We start from the raw sequence: 14,316 nt of genomic DNA, 5'->3' as shown, positions 1-14,316 counted from the left end.
TGTGCCTTTCACCAGCATTCGTGAAATGCTGCGCTGTGTCACACAATACATTATGACCGTGTGACGGCTGTATTTTGACGCAAGTGAACATCTCATCAATAGCCGTGTTAGGTGCTTCACGTTCCATTCACATGAGGTCAACTAGCAGACGCTCTTATCCAAAAGGAACTTACAAGTGAGGCTGAGCGAAATCAGTGTTTACACAAAATCAATGTTGAGGCAACAATTATTATTTCAGTTATAGAAGATTCTAATGAAAAATAATCGATGGGATAGGTTTACAGGGTGACTAGACCCAGGCTGGTTAATTTTGTTTGTATTATCATTATATTAGAGTGGCAACACTTTAAAATAAGATAACATTTATTGTAATTATGATAATATTTAATTAAATGCGGTTATAATCATTATGATATAGCGTTATTGACGTTAGGATTGGTGGAATAGTGGATTACGGTTAGCCCTAACACTGTCAATAATGTATACATTAATACCATTTATAAGAAACACTATTCATGCATTATTATTAACTGTTAAATAACTGTTAATTCTTGCTTTTTACTGCATTAACTCATGTTTACTAATGGTTAATGAATGTACCCTTAATGTAGAGTGCTACCATTGGAGCATCAAAGAAACGCATACTGTCCTTATCAAACACAAGTACTATGGCCTCAAGGCGCACACAGGATGAACACCCAGGGAGGAGACGCTCTCAGAACAGAGGGACAGGTTCTCTGATGTGTCCTGTGAAGATAAGGAGGGACTCTGCAGAGGGTCAGGGGGAGAGTCCTGCTCGTTCCACTGTGGAGCTACCACCTCTACTGGACTGTGAATAAGATCCAGCCAGTGGAAGTGATAGTGCTAGTCACTGTTCATTAATGGACCTCAGAGGCCTGGTAGGGATGAAGGGATGGATGAGAGAAGTGATGGATGATGTGAGGGCATGTCCAGCGGCTATCCTCAATGGCAACATCAAGGAGGGGAACCTGTTGCAGTCTTGACTTGTTAAACAGTGATCCGGTCAGCTAATAAGGAAGAGAGTATAGGGTTAATAAGTTGTGGTATATTTTACAGTGTCACCATTATAAAAAGGATCACTCTTTTGTGTGTATAGGATCAAGTTGTTCATCCATGAACAGAGATGCACATACAAACACACGCACGCACGCACGCACGCACGCACCACGCACGCACGCACGCACGCACGCACGCACGCACGCACGCACACGCACGCACTCTCTCTCTCTCTCTCTCTCTCTCTCTCTCTCTCTCTCTCTCTCTCTCTCTCTCTCTCTCTCTCTCTCTCTCTATTGCCTGGAACATCAGCAAGACACACATCAGGGACCGAGGGGCTCTGAGTGGGGTTTAACTCAATGAAAGTGTTGAGCATCTCTCTGCAGTGCCGCGGGGTAGTGACAGTGTGCAGGCATGTGTGGTCAAATACATGACAAACCAATGTCACAAAGGTGCGAACGGCCACTCGACCTGCAACATAACCCCCTCGATATAACCCTTGTCTGTCTGAACAGACGGACACACAAGGACAAAAGATGGCACATGCGCATGTGCAAATGAAAAAACAAAACTATATTCCTTTGTATAGTGTTATTTTTCTCTGTTCTGGGCAAAAAATACATTCACAATCATATTATTCTTCTACATTGAGTGTGAGAGAGATATCCATCCACCTGTCTGGGCCTGTGTTACGCCAACCTATTGTGGCAGCTGAACACCCGGGCACTGTGCTGTTGTATTGAGTAAATCCACACCAGGGACCAACTTCTCACTGCTATACAGATAGGGCTTCGTATGCCGACTCCGGCTTGGTCTGCGCCTAGCTACTCCTCCAGATCGACTTCTGTGTCCGAGGGAGTAGAACAAATGTGAATCGTTTGTAGTTCATCAGGTGGTTAAGAGCTGAATCTCACTTTCTTGCACATATTTTATTGGACACTGTTATGCATACTGAGAGAGAGAGAGAGAGAGAGAGAGAGAGAGAGAGAGAGATCCCTATTTTGCTGCTTTGACACCTGCTTTTCGCCAAAGGGGTGAATATGAAAATGTATGATTTTCTGTAATATTATGCAGAGGACGCCTATAGGTCATTTGCAGTTGATGCCACACTAGGGGAACCCAAATGTTATGAAGGGCGTTGGATTATGTTGTGTATGGTTGCTCAAATTAGTCAAACCGAGAGAAAATCCATAGTTGTATTACGTTCTAAAAATAATTCACCAAAAAGGTGAGAATGCAAAACACAATAAAAAAAGGGTGTGTTGTGAAAACTTCATAAAAAGGCATACAAGCAATTATTATTATTGAAAAAAACATTATTCTTGAGATTATTTCAATACTTTGTTACTTTTGTATAATGTATTCATGTTTTTGCTTCCCTGTAGTAAATTACCATACGAATCGCTGGTGATGAGTAAGTGGCACTTCCTTGTTAGCAAATATGTTACATTTTCAATAAATCAACAGTAAAGCATTTAGCGACCCTACATGTATAATGGTTTTGTTTCACTCTTCTAATGGGCCTTCTATGTAACCAAGTCATGTGTTAAATTGCTTTTCTGTCAGCTTTTCCTTGTTTGTGTTTTCAGGCCGCTCGAGCGCATTAAAGAATATAGATTGTGTAGACTAGGCTCCTGTAACCTTGAATCTACAAAAGGGGAACCAATGTTAGAGTCAACAATACTGCGAGGCGAAAGGACGAAGTCAAGGTAAGATGAAAGCAGGCGCTCAGAGGGTGCTCTGAAACAAAAAAGGTTCTGCTCCGACGAAAAAAAGAATATATCCAGTATCTGTGGCTGTTGTAGTCCAGGTATATGCTAGTCTGATTCTGTATTGATCATTGATTGGGATTAATAAAGTATCTATCTATTGCGCCCGAATAAAGGGGGTCATCTGGGGTCACCACCCTAGAATTTTTTCAGCATTAACACGAATTACCTGAAATCCTAAAATCAAAACAATTCACTATCATGTGGGATCTTCTTTTTAATTAAACCCCAAAACATTTACAATAATGTTTAAAAGTGCATTGTATTTCATATTTTTCCCTAGTATTGTTTCATTGTAGGTAATGGCAGAGATGAGGGATTACTAAAGTACAACCAAAACCATAATTAAATAAACTGATTTAAACATTGTTGTATGGAGACAAATCCAGATATTGTGGCCAAGGTGTAGCAAATTGTGTTTTTATATTTTTTCTTCTTGTCCTTTATTATCCTCTCAAGCCCTGTGTTCTGTCCCCTGTTCTCCCATATTTTTCATGTCATACTTATTATATCTGTTAGTAATTATGACATCAACATTTTTCATGTGCGGACCGATATATAACAGATCAAAGTTTTCCTCTATTTTGTCAAAAATAACCTTGACCACTTTACAACATGGATACAAATGTAGATTATTAAGTATTTTCGTAGTGATTTCTAGCAGAATAATATTTTCCAGGGAATAAAAATAATCTATTCTTTACCAAATCATTTGTATTGTGATGCAGTATGCCAGACAGACCTTACAATGGATGACATTGAGAGGATGAAAGATGTGTTGAAGCAAACCTGATGTGCTTATATGATTAAAACACTGGAGACAAAATTCAGCCAAGAGTCTATAAAACCCCCCACCAAAACAGGCCTCCTTCTCTGTGTTGTTGAAGGTTTTTCAGCTTTGTAAGCCATAGATCTCCTGTAACCCTTTGTGTGCACTTAAATGTGAGCAGTTTATTTTAGTGCTGCTGAGGTTGAGACGCAACCTTCCCTCTAAGTTTTGGCTTTCAGGTTCAACATTTCATGTTCAACGGTTTTGCGTGTTTGGCACAATGAAATGCATCTACTTCATCAAAGGTGGGAGTTTTTGAAAGAAGCCAATGGCATTCAGGCAAGCGTTCAGGTGCAGGGTTGCAGGATTGTTGACTGATTTGAGGTATTTGTTTGCTAGATCACAATCCTGGTCAAGCAGTAACAGAACCAGGTGAAACACTTTCCATGAGTGATGACTTTTGTGTAATTTGTTCTATATTGTCAGCCTCTGTTGTCCCAGTAGAGTAACAGAAAAATGACATACAATAATAAATAAATTATAACAATAAATATAAACACAAGTCATTTGTTCTAGCTTAGAATTTAAAAATATTAACAGGGCAACATTTCTGGAAGCATATTTTCTCATATTTTCTCATATTTTCTCGCAAAATCCGTTCACCCAATAGGCTGTTTTTGTTCCTTTCAACAAAGTTACAGTAGCCAGGATTCACTATATGAAGCTTAACCTGGGCTTGTCAGTAGGCATCATTGTCCATGTCCAGTCCAACACATCACAATCCTTGTTCAAGTCAAGTAAAAAACACAGGTTCAGCGGTCTTCCAGCAATTCCTCTAGTTTCTGCTACTGACGTTTAGCAAAAGAGTATTTCAATGAGGCAGGAGCTGCAGGATTCTGAAGAAATGGCAAGCATATGTTGAACAAAGTACTTAACTAAAGCCTTAAATATCTCCAGAATAAATAACAACATTTTAAATCAGGAGAGACTAGTATTTAAAATGAACATTTAATGACAGCAACACATTTGGCGATTAGACACCATCAAATGATGTCATGGGATGATGGATCCATGAAGTCTGCAGGGAGATGGTTTCCCCTTGAATGTGTCTAGACGCTGGTGGTATGGTGACTATGGCTGGAGATCCTGCCTTGAGGGCCCCATGTCCTCCTGAGGGAGGCGGATGGAGATAAGCCGGAGGAGGAGGTGGTGGAGGAGGGCTGCAACAAGTCACAAACAGCAGATATGAGCAAGGCCGAGAGGTATAGATATATATATATATATATTTATATATACATGCATACATTCTGAGTTTGGTGCACCTGTTTGAATGCAGAAAGTGTTTCATATTGGTTGAGAGAACAGGGGGCGGGATCTGCAATGACAGCGTGGGAACTAGAATAGAGCATAGATGAATGAGAAATAGATGGGGAATGTCTTATTGCTGATTTAACTTTTGCATTAGCTGCATAATACCTTTTAGACATTTGATGGCATTAGCCACTTGCATTTCTCCATGGTACAGGTACACTGTCCCCATGGTACAGTGTATCTTTCGGTCCAGCACCGGATTCGACTGCATCCCATTCTGCTTGTGAGCAGGATTCTGACAAGCTGAACATTTTGTTAAAGTTGACAAGCAAATAACACATTACACTTGTGATAATAAAAAGGAATCACTTTTGCTTACAATCCACAGACAATAATGTACACTTGATTTACATTATGCAAACATTGTGCAGTTTACTTATCCATCTTCTTTGGCCATGATGTAAATTCAAGGGGTTTCTTCAAGCCTCTGAGTATGGATGACCTGCAGCACAGGAGTCGATTTTCAGCATGTATGCTAGTTGACCTACTTTGGGTTGCACCTACCAAGAATATGTTTTAACCTGCAATAACACGAATCGATATCGATTTGCACGAATTGTAGCAAATCGATATCGTGGTGTGAACATCAATTATCTGCCACTGTTTTCTGTTTACACAACAACAATCACAAGTTTATTCATTAAAAAATATTTAAAAAGAACTACTATTATACCTTCATAAGTTTAGCAATTGTTAAACCTCACAAACAGAACCATTTCCTTTTGAAAGTCAGTTCAAGTCGAATGGTTTAATGATACAAGGTTAATAAGGTTAATAAAGCTAAACACAAGTCACTAAGTAGATCGACTTGGTAGCATTTTTTGTTGAAAACTATAAGCATTCAATCACCCTGGCGATAACTAGCTGTCCATTAGTCCGTTGTTCCAAATTTGTGAACTCATCCACACACAAATAAATTATGCCTCCAGGCCTTTTTAGGCTTTCATCTGATCCCATGTGTATGACGCAGTATGAGATAAGTGCTCTAGAGTTAGAGTACAGTCTCTATAGAGGGTGAATCCGCAATAATGTGCAATAATTCATTGGTTTGCAAACTGTTGACGTAAACAGAGCACCATGGTTTTGCGTTCCCCGTTTTAACTCCCTGCCTCCACGTTAATCCTGTGCGTCAAGGGTCATCACGTGACAGGAAGCCACCTATTGATTTTATTTATGCGACGCCGGGAGCCTCCCGGCAGATGTTGAGCAAACAGTGTATTCGTGACAAACCAATGAGAGACAGGAGCTCGGTTCGTTCCCGGCGCAGCCATACAGAAGCGGACCTGACCTCCGAGCACTGACTCCCATGCATCTTCCCTGACAGAGCACCACGGTGCGGACCGGGTGTGTGTGTGTGTGTGGGGGGGTGGGCGGGCGGGGGTGGGGGAGCAGCTAAGCCGAGGAGGAGACCTTGGCAGCGTTCCCAGATGATAAAGGGAAGTCTTTGAGGAGAGACGCTCGGTGTTTATGTTTCCGAGCGAGAGGTCCGAGCGTTTGCTTTACCGCAGGGTGCCTGTTACTCCGCCGCCCCCTCCCCCCCTCCCACCCTCCCACCCTCCCACCCTCGGTGAAAAAAGGCCGGATGTTCCCTCACCGGAGACCGACTGTGAGCGATGATCGGGATGAACGCTTTTGAGCCTTCCCCCGACCCAACACCAAAGGAAACAACAAGCGGGAAGTGTTGGGTTTGTATTTTACTTGTGAAGGGATGCAAAGTGGGGCTGTTCCAAAGGTCACATCACACGCAGGGTGAAGCTCTGTGGCGCGGAGAGAGCGAGAGTGACATAAAACGAGGAGAGCGCAGCGAGAATAGAGAGAGGTAGAGAGACACAGTAAAACAAAAGGAATCCGAGAGAGAGAGAGAGAGAGAGAGAGAGAGATTTGAATTTCGCATTGTCGATCATGCGAGCGGAGGATGAATGTTAATGCGATGGTGGAGACCAGTGCACGGCCAACAGTCCTTTGATGCCGCCATCAAGCAGAATCTCGCCCTGCGGTAGCTCCCCTCCCTGTGTCCTCGTCTCTCTGATACACTGGGTTTTCTGCATTGACCCTGGGACCATCGCCTTGAAATATGGCTCAGAGAGAGACGTTTTGGAGGGGTTGGGTCACTCAGTGTAGGAGGCTACGTGTACACAGCAGAGCCTCAGAGGGTAAAGGGATACTGCTCTCTGGGACTCCATCATTACCGCTTCAGTAGAGAAAAAGACTAAACAAAAAAAAAGTCCTCTAAAACAAGAGTGGAGTAGAGTTGAATATAGAAACTTTATAGAAAAAATAGCCATTTCTAATTTAGTTAAATGACCTTTTGAACGCACAGGAAACGCAACGGGAAATATGCCACCCCCACACATGTCACGTGGTGAAAAAAACAAGATTTTATACGTATGTGTTTATTTATATTGAAACATATTCAAGTATAGATATAGCTTGATAGATATATCACTTTATATTATATATCGATATAACAGTATATGTATTGATGCACTCGAAGACGGTGTGAGTTTATGACTACTGCTACTGCCTTATGTGTAGTTTGTGCAGCATTATTCAGTATATTGTGTCATGTTTGCTATTAAGGTTGAGAACCCAAAATGCACTGCAAAGAATATTTTCCAAACAACGGTGTTACTCACTCAAAGCTCTGGATACATGAAACACGAGGCACAAGGTGCATGCGACATCAGAAACAATGATCGAGCAAGGAACTTAACCAAGGCAAGGACTTAAATACACATGACTAACAAGACACCGGAAGGTAGAACATTGGAAAAGACAATAATCAACCTCAAACTAATAACTAGACTCAGGTGGGCAGGGAACAAGGTAATGACGAGGATAGTATGCAGGACTCAGGTGAGGGGCGGAGACACAGAATCACAAGCCAAGGGAAACCAAACTGAAGCACATGGATAGGACAACAAAGAACGGGAAGTGAATCACACTAACACAAACCAGGAAATACACAAGGGCTATTACGGGACCGTAAACATAAACACATAGAAACTGAAGACTACAAACAAACACAGGAAGATCAAGCCCAGGAGATATCACTGAAAAACCAAAATAAAAGTCCAACACATGAAACTCAAACCCAGAACCCTGACAATTTGTGCATACACTGAAACCGTCACTGAGACACAAGATAGTTAATCGCTTCCATTTCTTCATTTGATTATACTGTTATTATGTTATTATACTGCTAATACAGATAAGCTTTCTTGGATATAAAAAGTTTTTCTTCCTCTATCTATATCCTTAACGTTGGTTGGATTGTTGATTGGAACGAGATGTGGGACATTTCGGAATGCATAGAGTCTGCTGTGTTCCTCGTCTCTCACTTCACTCTACCAAGGGCCTTCAGTTGCCATGGCATCGTAATGTAAGAAACATCCATAGAAAACTATTCTTCCATCTCCCTCCACTGGTCTTCATCTGTACTTGGCAATTCAACTATTCTAAACCTATCTATATCTATTTATCTTTTGTCCTTTATATTTTCCACTGTTAAAAATATAAACAAATGTCAAAGTGTGGGAGTTGTTTGTTGCCAATTACTTGCTTGCACAGACTGCAGTGGAACACTAAACGGAGATATTCTATTCTATTCTTAACCCTGGCCTCACTCCAAAAGCAATCAAGCAAACCCCAAAGTGTGTTCTGGTTTTTTACAGACTTAAAAACCTGGGGCGGTGCAAGAAGGAGAGAGAGAGGAAATATAACTATGTTTGCAAGATGGAGAGCCAGAGAGAGAGGGGAAGAAAACAGTATGTTTGTGTGTGAGAGAGAGAGAGAGAAGAGAGAGAGAGGAGAGAGAGAGAGAGAGAGAGAGAGAAGAGAGAGAAGAGAGAGAGAGAGAGAGAGGGGGCCATTGGTTGGAGAGTGTATGAGAGCAGAGTAGGGCGAGAAGAAGTCTCCTAGGGAGAGAGAGAGAGAAAACAGTATGTTTGGAGATAGAGGGGCAGATAGCGAGTGACAGAGGGGGGATTGACAGAGAGGGAGAGAGAGAGAGAGAGAGAGAGATAGTATTAGAGGGAGAGAGTGCGAGAAGAAAGGATAAAAGAGAAGAAAGAGATAAACTAGGGTGACGGGAAAGTGTCACCTAGTCGGTTTTCCCCACATTTCCCGAATGGCGGTGACAAATAGGCAAGTGCCATTTGAGAGCGGGCGGGCTTTGATGGGATTCCTGTCAGGGCTGGCAGCTCTAATTAGAAGTGCTCCACGGCAGGCTAAGAGGAAGCAGCGCGCGCAGCCGGGGTCACCGGTTCAATGACTCACTCAACACACAGCCAGAGTGAACGCCTCACACACACACCCATTCACTCATGCCAGTCAGCCCAGACAGACAGCGTGTCCCCCTCTCACACACACACACGCACGCACACACGCGCGCACACGCACGCGCACACGCACACACACACACACACACATGACAGTCCTGCCCAAACACACAGCGTTTTCCCCCTCTCTTTCTCTCTCTCACAAACACACACACACACGCACGCACACACACATTATGTAGTCATTAACACATGCACCTGCACATACACACACACACACACACACACACAAACAAACCCTCCCACAGGCATTCACACTTTCATATACACTTACACTCAGCAGCACACACATTCACACAGGCTTATATTCACACACTTTCAAAGGCTCACAAACCCTCTCCCTCACTCCACACACACGCACGCACGCACGCACGCACGCACGCACGCACGCACGCACGCACGCACGCACGCACGCACGCACGCACGCACGCACGCACGCACGCACGCACGCACGCACGCACGCACGCACGCACACAACCACACACACACACACACACACACACACACCACACACACACTCATGTCTGCTGTAAAAGTATTATTGTCCACTATATTGATTTGACAGATAGAGGATCAAGATGCCAAGGTATTTGATGCTCTATGGTGATTTTGTGTACCATGTAAAAAACACCCATTAAATCTGATTTGGAGACTCCAATGTGTTAACATAATGTTAACACAGCAGTTTAAGCTCAAAACAATCCAAGACATCCATCTCCGACTGCTCACAGCCGAACGTAACATTTTAATCCCCAGGGCTCACCTCTCCCCTGTGGAGTTCCACTGATCCTCTGGCAACCCGTGCCGTATAAAATCTGTCTGTTCGCTGTTATCGCAACACAGTCCTAAAACACGCCAGCGCTCGCTGTGGAAACCTGTTACACTTTGCCTGGTAATCCTTGTGCTCTTCTGTGTATGACTAAACCCTCCCCGACATCCGCCGTGTGAGGAGCTCACCTTTCCTGTCCCAGGAACACAAAACTGAACTGACATGGCTGTGTTGCTCCATTCTTGCATGGAATGACACACACAGCCACCCACCCACCCACACACTCACACACACATCCGACTACAGCGACACACATGCACACACAGGAAACAACGTGATGCATCGAAAGCTCACGTAAGACACATATATTTCCTCACCGGCAATCATGCATGTGCACACACACACACCACACACACACACACACACACCACAGACACACACACACACACACCACACACACCACACACACACACCACACACACACACACACACACACACACACCACACACAGTGTGTCACATGTCTCTATAAATGGCAACTGGAAAAGGTCTACATGAGTCAACAGTCACGCACTGCACTGGGATTGGAACCTGAGGGACTGTGCTCAATCTGGGGGACATCACGCTAACCCCCCCCACACCCACACACACACACACACACACACACACACACACAGCTCTCTCAGCTTGGTGCCCGCCCCCGCCTGCCCCCTTCCTCCACAAACTGATATCCTTTAAAAGCTGCCCCTGGTGAGGCCAGTCGACATAGATCTAAGTTGACAGGCGAGCTGGAGGGAAACAGGACCAATGACCCACACAACTCTCATCACATGCAAAAGACACAGGAAAAAAAAAACGGTGGACTTTTTTTTTTCCTCCCTCACTCAAACTCTTTCCTTCCTCTCCACTGCCTCATTGATGCTGCCTTATTTGATCTTTGTTTGGTGTTGTATTGTTCTGTGTTCTATCCATGCACATCTCCGTCAATCCATCCACCCATTCCAGTTCCTATTTGTTAGTTTTACTTGTTGGTAGTAACCATTTATTTTGGTTTTCTAAATATAGCTTATCAAGAAATGTGTCTTTTCAACAAATAATTTGAACCGGCCTACTTAAGGTGCTACATTTTCTTTATTGTTTCACTACTACCAAATGTTATATAAGTCAGCAATTAATTTTCCCAGTGTCCTCACATTTACATACCATTGAAAAGGTGAGCTTGCGTACCTAACAGCACTATGCTAACAAAACTAATAACAAACTTTTTGTTGTTGTAGAGCTTTCATTTTTTCATTGCCTGGCTTTAAGTGCAACATAAAGCATTATTGTAATTATGTGTGACAAGTGCAATGTTCTCAAACAGCTACTTTAACCTGGTTCATATTGATTCAGAAAGACATTTTAGTCTTAATTATCTTGGTTCTAGCCTTCTGGATGTCCTTGTAAACAGAGAATGCTTTGGATGTCAAATAAAAGCTCTTTAAATACCATGCGTCGAGAACGTTTCTCCTTGTTTAAATAGATTTGGGGCGTCATATTGAAATATGCCGACAGCTTTGGACAGCATCACCGTCAAATGCAAAAATGCTTACTCTTCTCTGGAAACACAACAGCACAGCAACTTTCACAATTGAGGTGTTTTGACGTCAGCGGCTTTTTGGATGTCATCCCCTGTCTAGTTTGAGTGTTCCCAGCATCATCAGCCTTTCCTTCATGTTTACCATTAACAATGACCCAGCCCAAAAACGTCCTCACCTCCAAACAGAGACATAACTGTAGCACAGGACGTTGTAGAGTAAGTGCAACAAACTCATCATGTTCTGAGGGGAAGTACTGGCGTAAATGAATGACACATCTACTTATGTTGCATTTAAAAACCCCTGATTCATTCACCTTGAAAGGCCCCACTCTTGTTAAATTCCTGCCAGAATGCAGCGGCCATGGATTTTCAAGAAGTATACAGAGCAGGATTTGTTTTGGTCCCATCTTTATAGTGCATCTTCTTACAGGCCCATTCTCTCAGAATTTGTAAGCATAAATGTCATTTAATACACATTACCCCAAGGCACCCCATATTGTAAATGCTTATGTCAAGGGTCTTCTAAAACCCCCCAATTCCCATCAGTAACCATCCGCTTTCTCTACGGCTGTAATAATCCGGTTCCATTGATGCAGCTCAGTGAGTAGTCCAAAATGCAATCATGCAACGGAAAAAATAAAAGTCTCTTTCGAGCTAAGTACAATATGATGTCTCACTTCATGGGCTTAAACACAGCGACGTCTGCAACTATTCATGGGTAAATACAGCCCTCATGGCAATAGCGTACAAAGGGTCGATTTTGATACCAGGGTTCCCTTCTCTCTCCACTTTGATTAAGGGCTGATTTTGTAAGGGGGACACGCATCCAGGTTAATTACCGTTGCATTCATTAAGATGAGCGAGTGCATTTTAATTCCTGTTTGGTGTCATTATCTATGGAGATATAGGGTCATTAGTGGTTGTCGTCTTTGACTTTATGTCCTGTCTACGAGGGTTCTTTATTTGGAGAAGACGCCCCAGACATGGCCGGCGACGGGTCGATCTCCTTTAATGTTTGCGCTCTGTCAGAGTGATAATTGGCGATACTTCCTGCCCCCAGACACCTCGCTAATTAGCAAAACTAGCTCCAGCTGGGTGAGACAACTGAGACACGTAAACCGGGAGTCTGTGGTGCTTTAAGGTTGAGTGGAACCATTTTATTCCATATTTAAATAATTATTGACAACGCCTGACGTTCATTATCATAAGATCCGGGAGGTGGTAATCTATTCCCTGTCTAATAGTGTTTAATTGAGCCTAGGCCTCAGACTTTAAACAGGAGCTCCTTATTAGGAATTGAAACAGGTTCCAACACAGAGTCAAAATATACATCACTTAACTGCAAATTCCTTTAAACAGGGCCCATAAATTGCTGTGCGGATGTGCGTCATAGACGATCACTGTTTGCTGCTTCATTTTAATTACATTAAGAACTTCTATACAAAGTACCAAGTCTCACAGGTTTTGCTGTCTAACAGATTTAACTTGGACATGATAACATATCCCAAGTTCATAATTATATTAAAAGTGTTTCAGGTACATTGCATTTCCATTTCCATGTGTGGAAAAGAAAAGTGAAGGTTTAGTCATTAAGGTATTCGGCAGGACCCTATAATATTTTCTCTCATGTCAGAAGAACTTCATGTTCAACACCGACTGAAATAGACTTCCATCACTAGAATTATGTATTTGTATGTCTAGCAAAGCACTCCTGAAATAGGGCTCTGTAGAGTTCGCTACATCTATGACATGATGATAACATACACCAACAGGCAGCCAAACTGCATAAAGCTGCACCCAAAGTACATTTTCTAATTTCTCATAGATATATATATATGTCTATACATATATAATGAGTTGTCCCCCCTAGACAGTAGACACAGAGAGGTGGGTTGAATTGAAGAGAGCTGTCCCATCAACATCACCAACAAAGCAGACACAAGGAAACACACATTTACATTTATTCTTAAGATGAAAGATGTATATATATAATATTAATATAATATATTTTATATATTATATTTTTTGATCTATCTATATTATAGATAAAATATACAGTAAATATATGTATATACTGTGTAGATTATATATCTCATTTATTTACTCATTATATATGTATAGACATTCAATTCAATATATTATGTATATTTATTTATATAGATATAAAATATGTATTGAATTCAATTCTCCAACTAGTAGGCCAAAGCCAGAAACAGACATGCACTTACGCATAGTAAGAGTATGCTCAACAGGAATAACAATCTCAGGTAGATAGCCCTACCAGTGCCCACTCACAGAACCCTTGTATTCTAGGATAGACCTCTTTAAAGCGCCCTCGGTTATCTCTAGGAGGGTAAAGAGCTGGTGCCCTGCTCCAAAGTTTGATAGAAATGCAAAAAACAGATGGTGTGAGTATGGTTAGGCTTTACACAGAAGGACAATATTGATTCCAAGTATTCTGGGTTTGGGTAATTGGGAAACACTTTTATTGTGGACAGGTCCAAGGCAAACTGATTCAGAGTTGTATCAACCATATCGAGGGCTTTATTCTAGAAGTTTCCTCACACCACAGTAGCCACTGCAATAGGAATTAGCATCTTAATACTACTCTGACAATGTTCCCAATCCAGGTCACAATGTGTATTATTGCCTTTCCCTATCAGGAGTTGTGAGAGGATTTTCCAGATACCCCCTCGTGGTCAA

General features: G+C 42.2%; 1 protein-coding gene across 1 annotated transcript in view; it reads left to right on the top strand.

The window, feature by feature from the left end:
- Window positions 1-4,059, top strand: part of LOC130370450 (fibroblast growth factor 11-like) — a 68,920-nt gene extending 64,861 nt beyond the window's left edge. Inside the window, exon 4 of the mRNA XM_056576204.1 lies at window positions 4,042-4,059. Within this exon, the coding sequence (XP_056432179.1) occupies window positions 4,042-4,059 (18 nt within the window). The remainder of the gene's footprint in view (window positions 1-4,041) is intronic.
- The last annotated feature ends 10,257 nt before the right edge of the window (window positions 4,060-14,316 follow it).

This window comes from Gadus chalcogrammus, chromosome 17 (genome assembly GCF_026213295.1).
Source record: "Gadus chalcogrammus isolate NIFS_2021 chromosome 17, NIFS_Gcha_1.0, whole genome shotgun sequence".
Taxonomy (NCBI): domain Eukaryota; kingdom Metazoa; phylum Chordata; class Actinopteri; order Gadiformes; family Gadidae; genus Gadus; species Gadus chalcogrammus.
The sequence above is the reverse complement of the archived record's forward strand: the minus strand, read 5'-3'. Positions and strand labels throughout refer to the sequence as shown.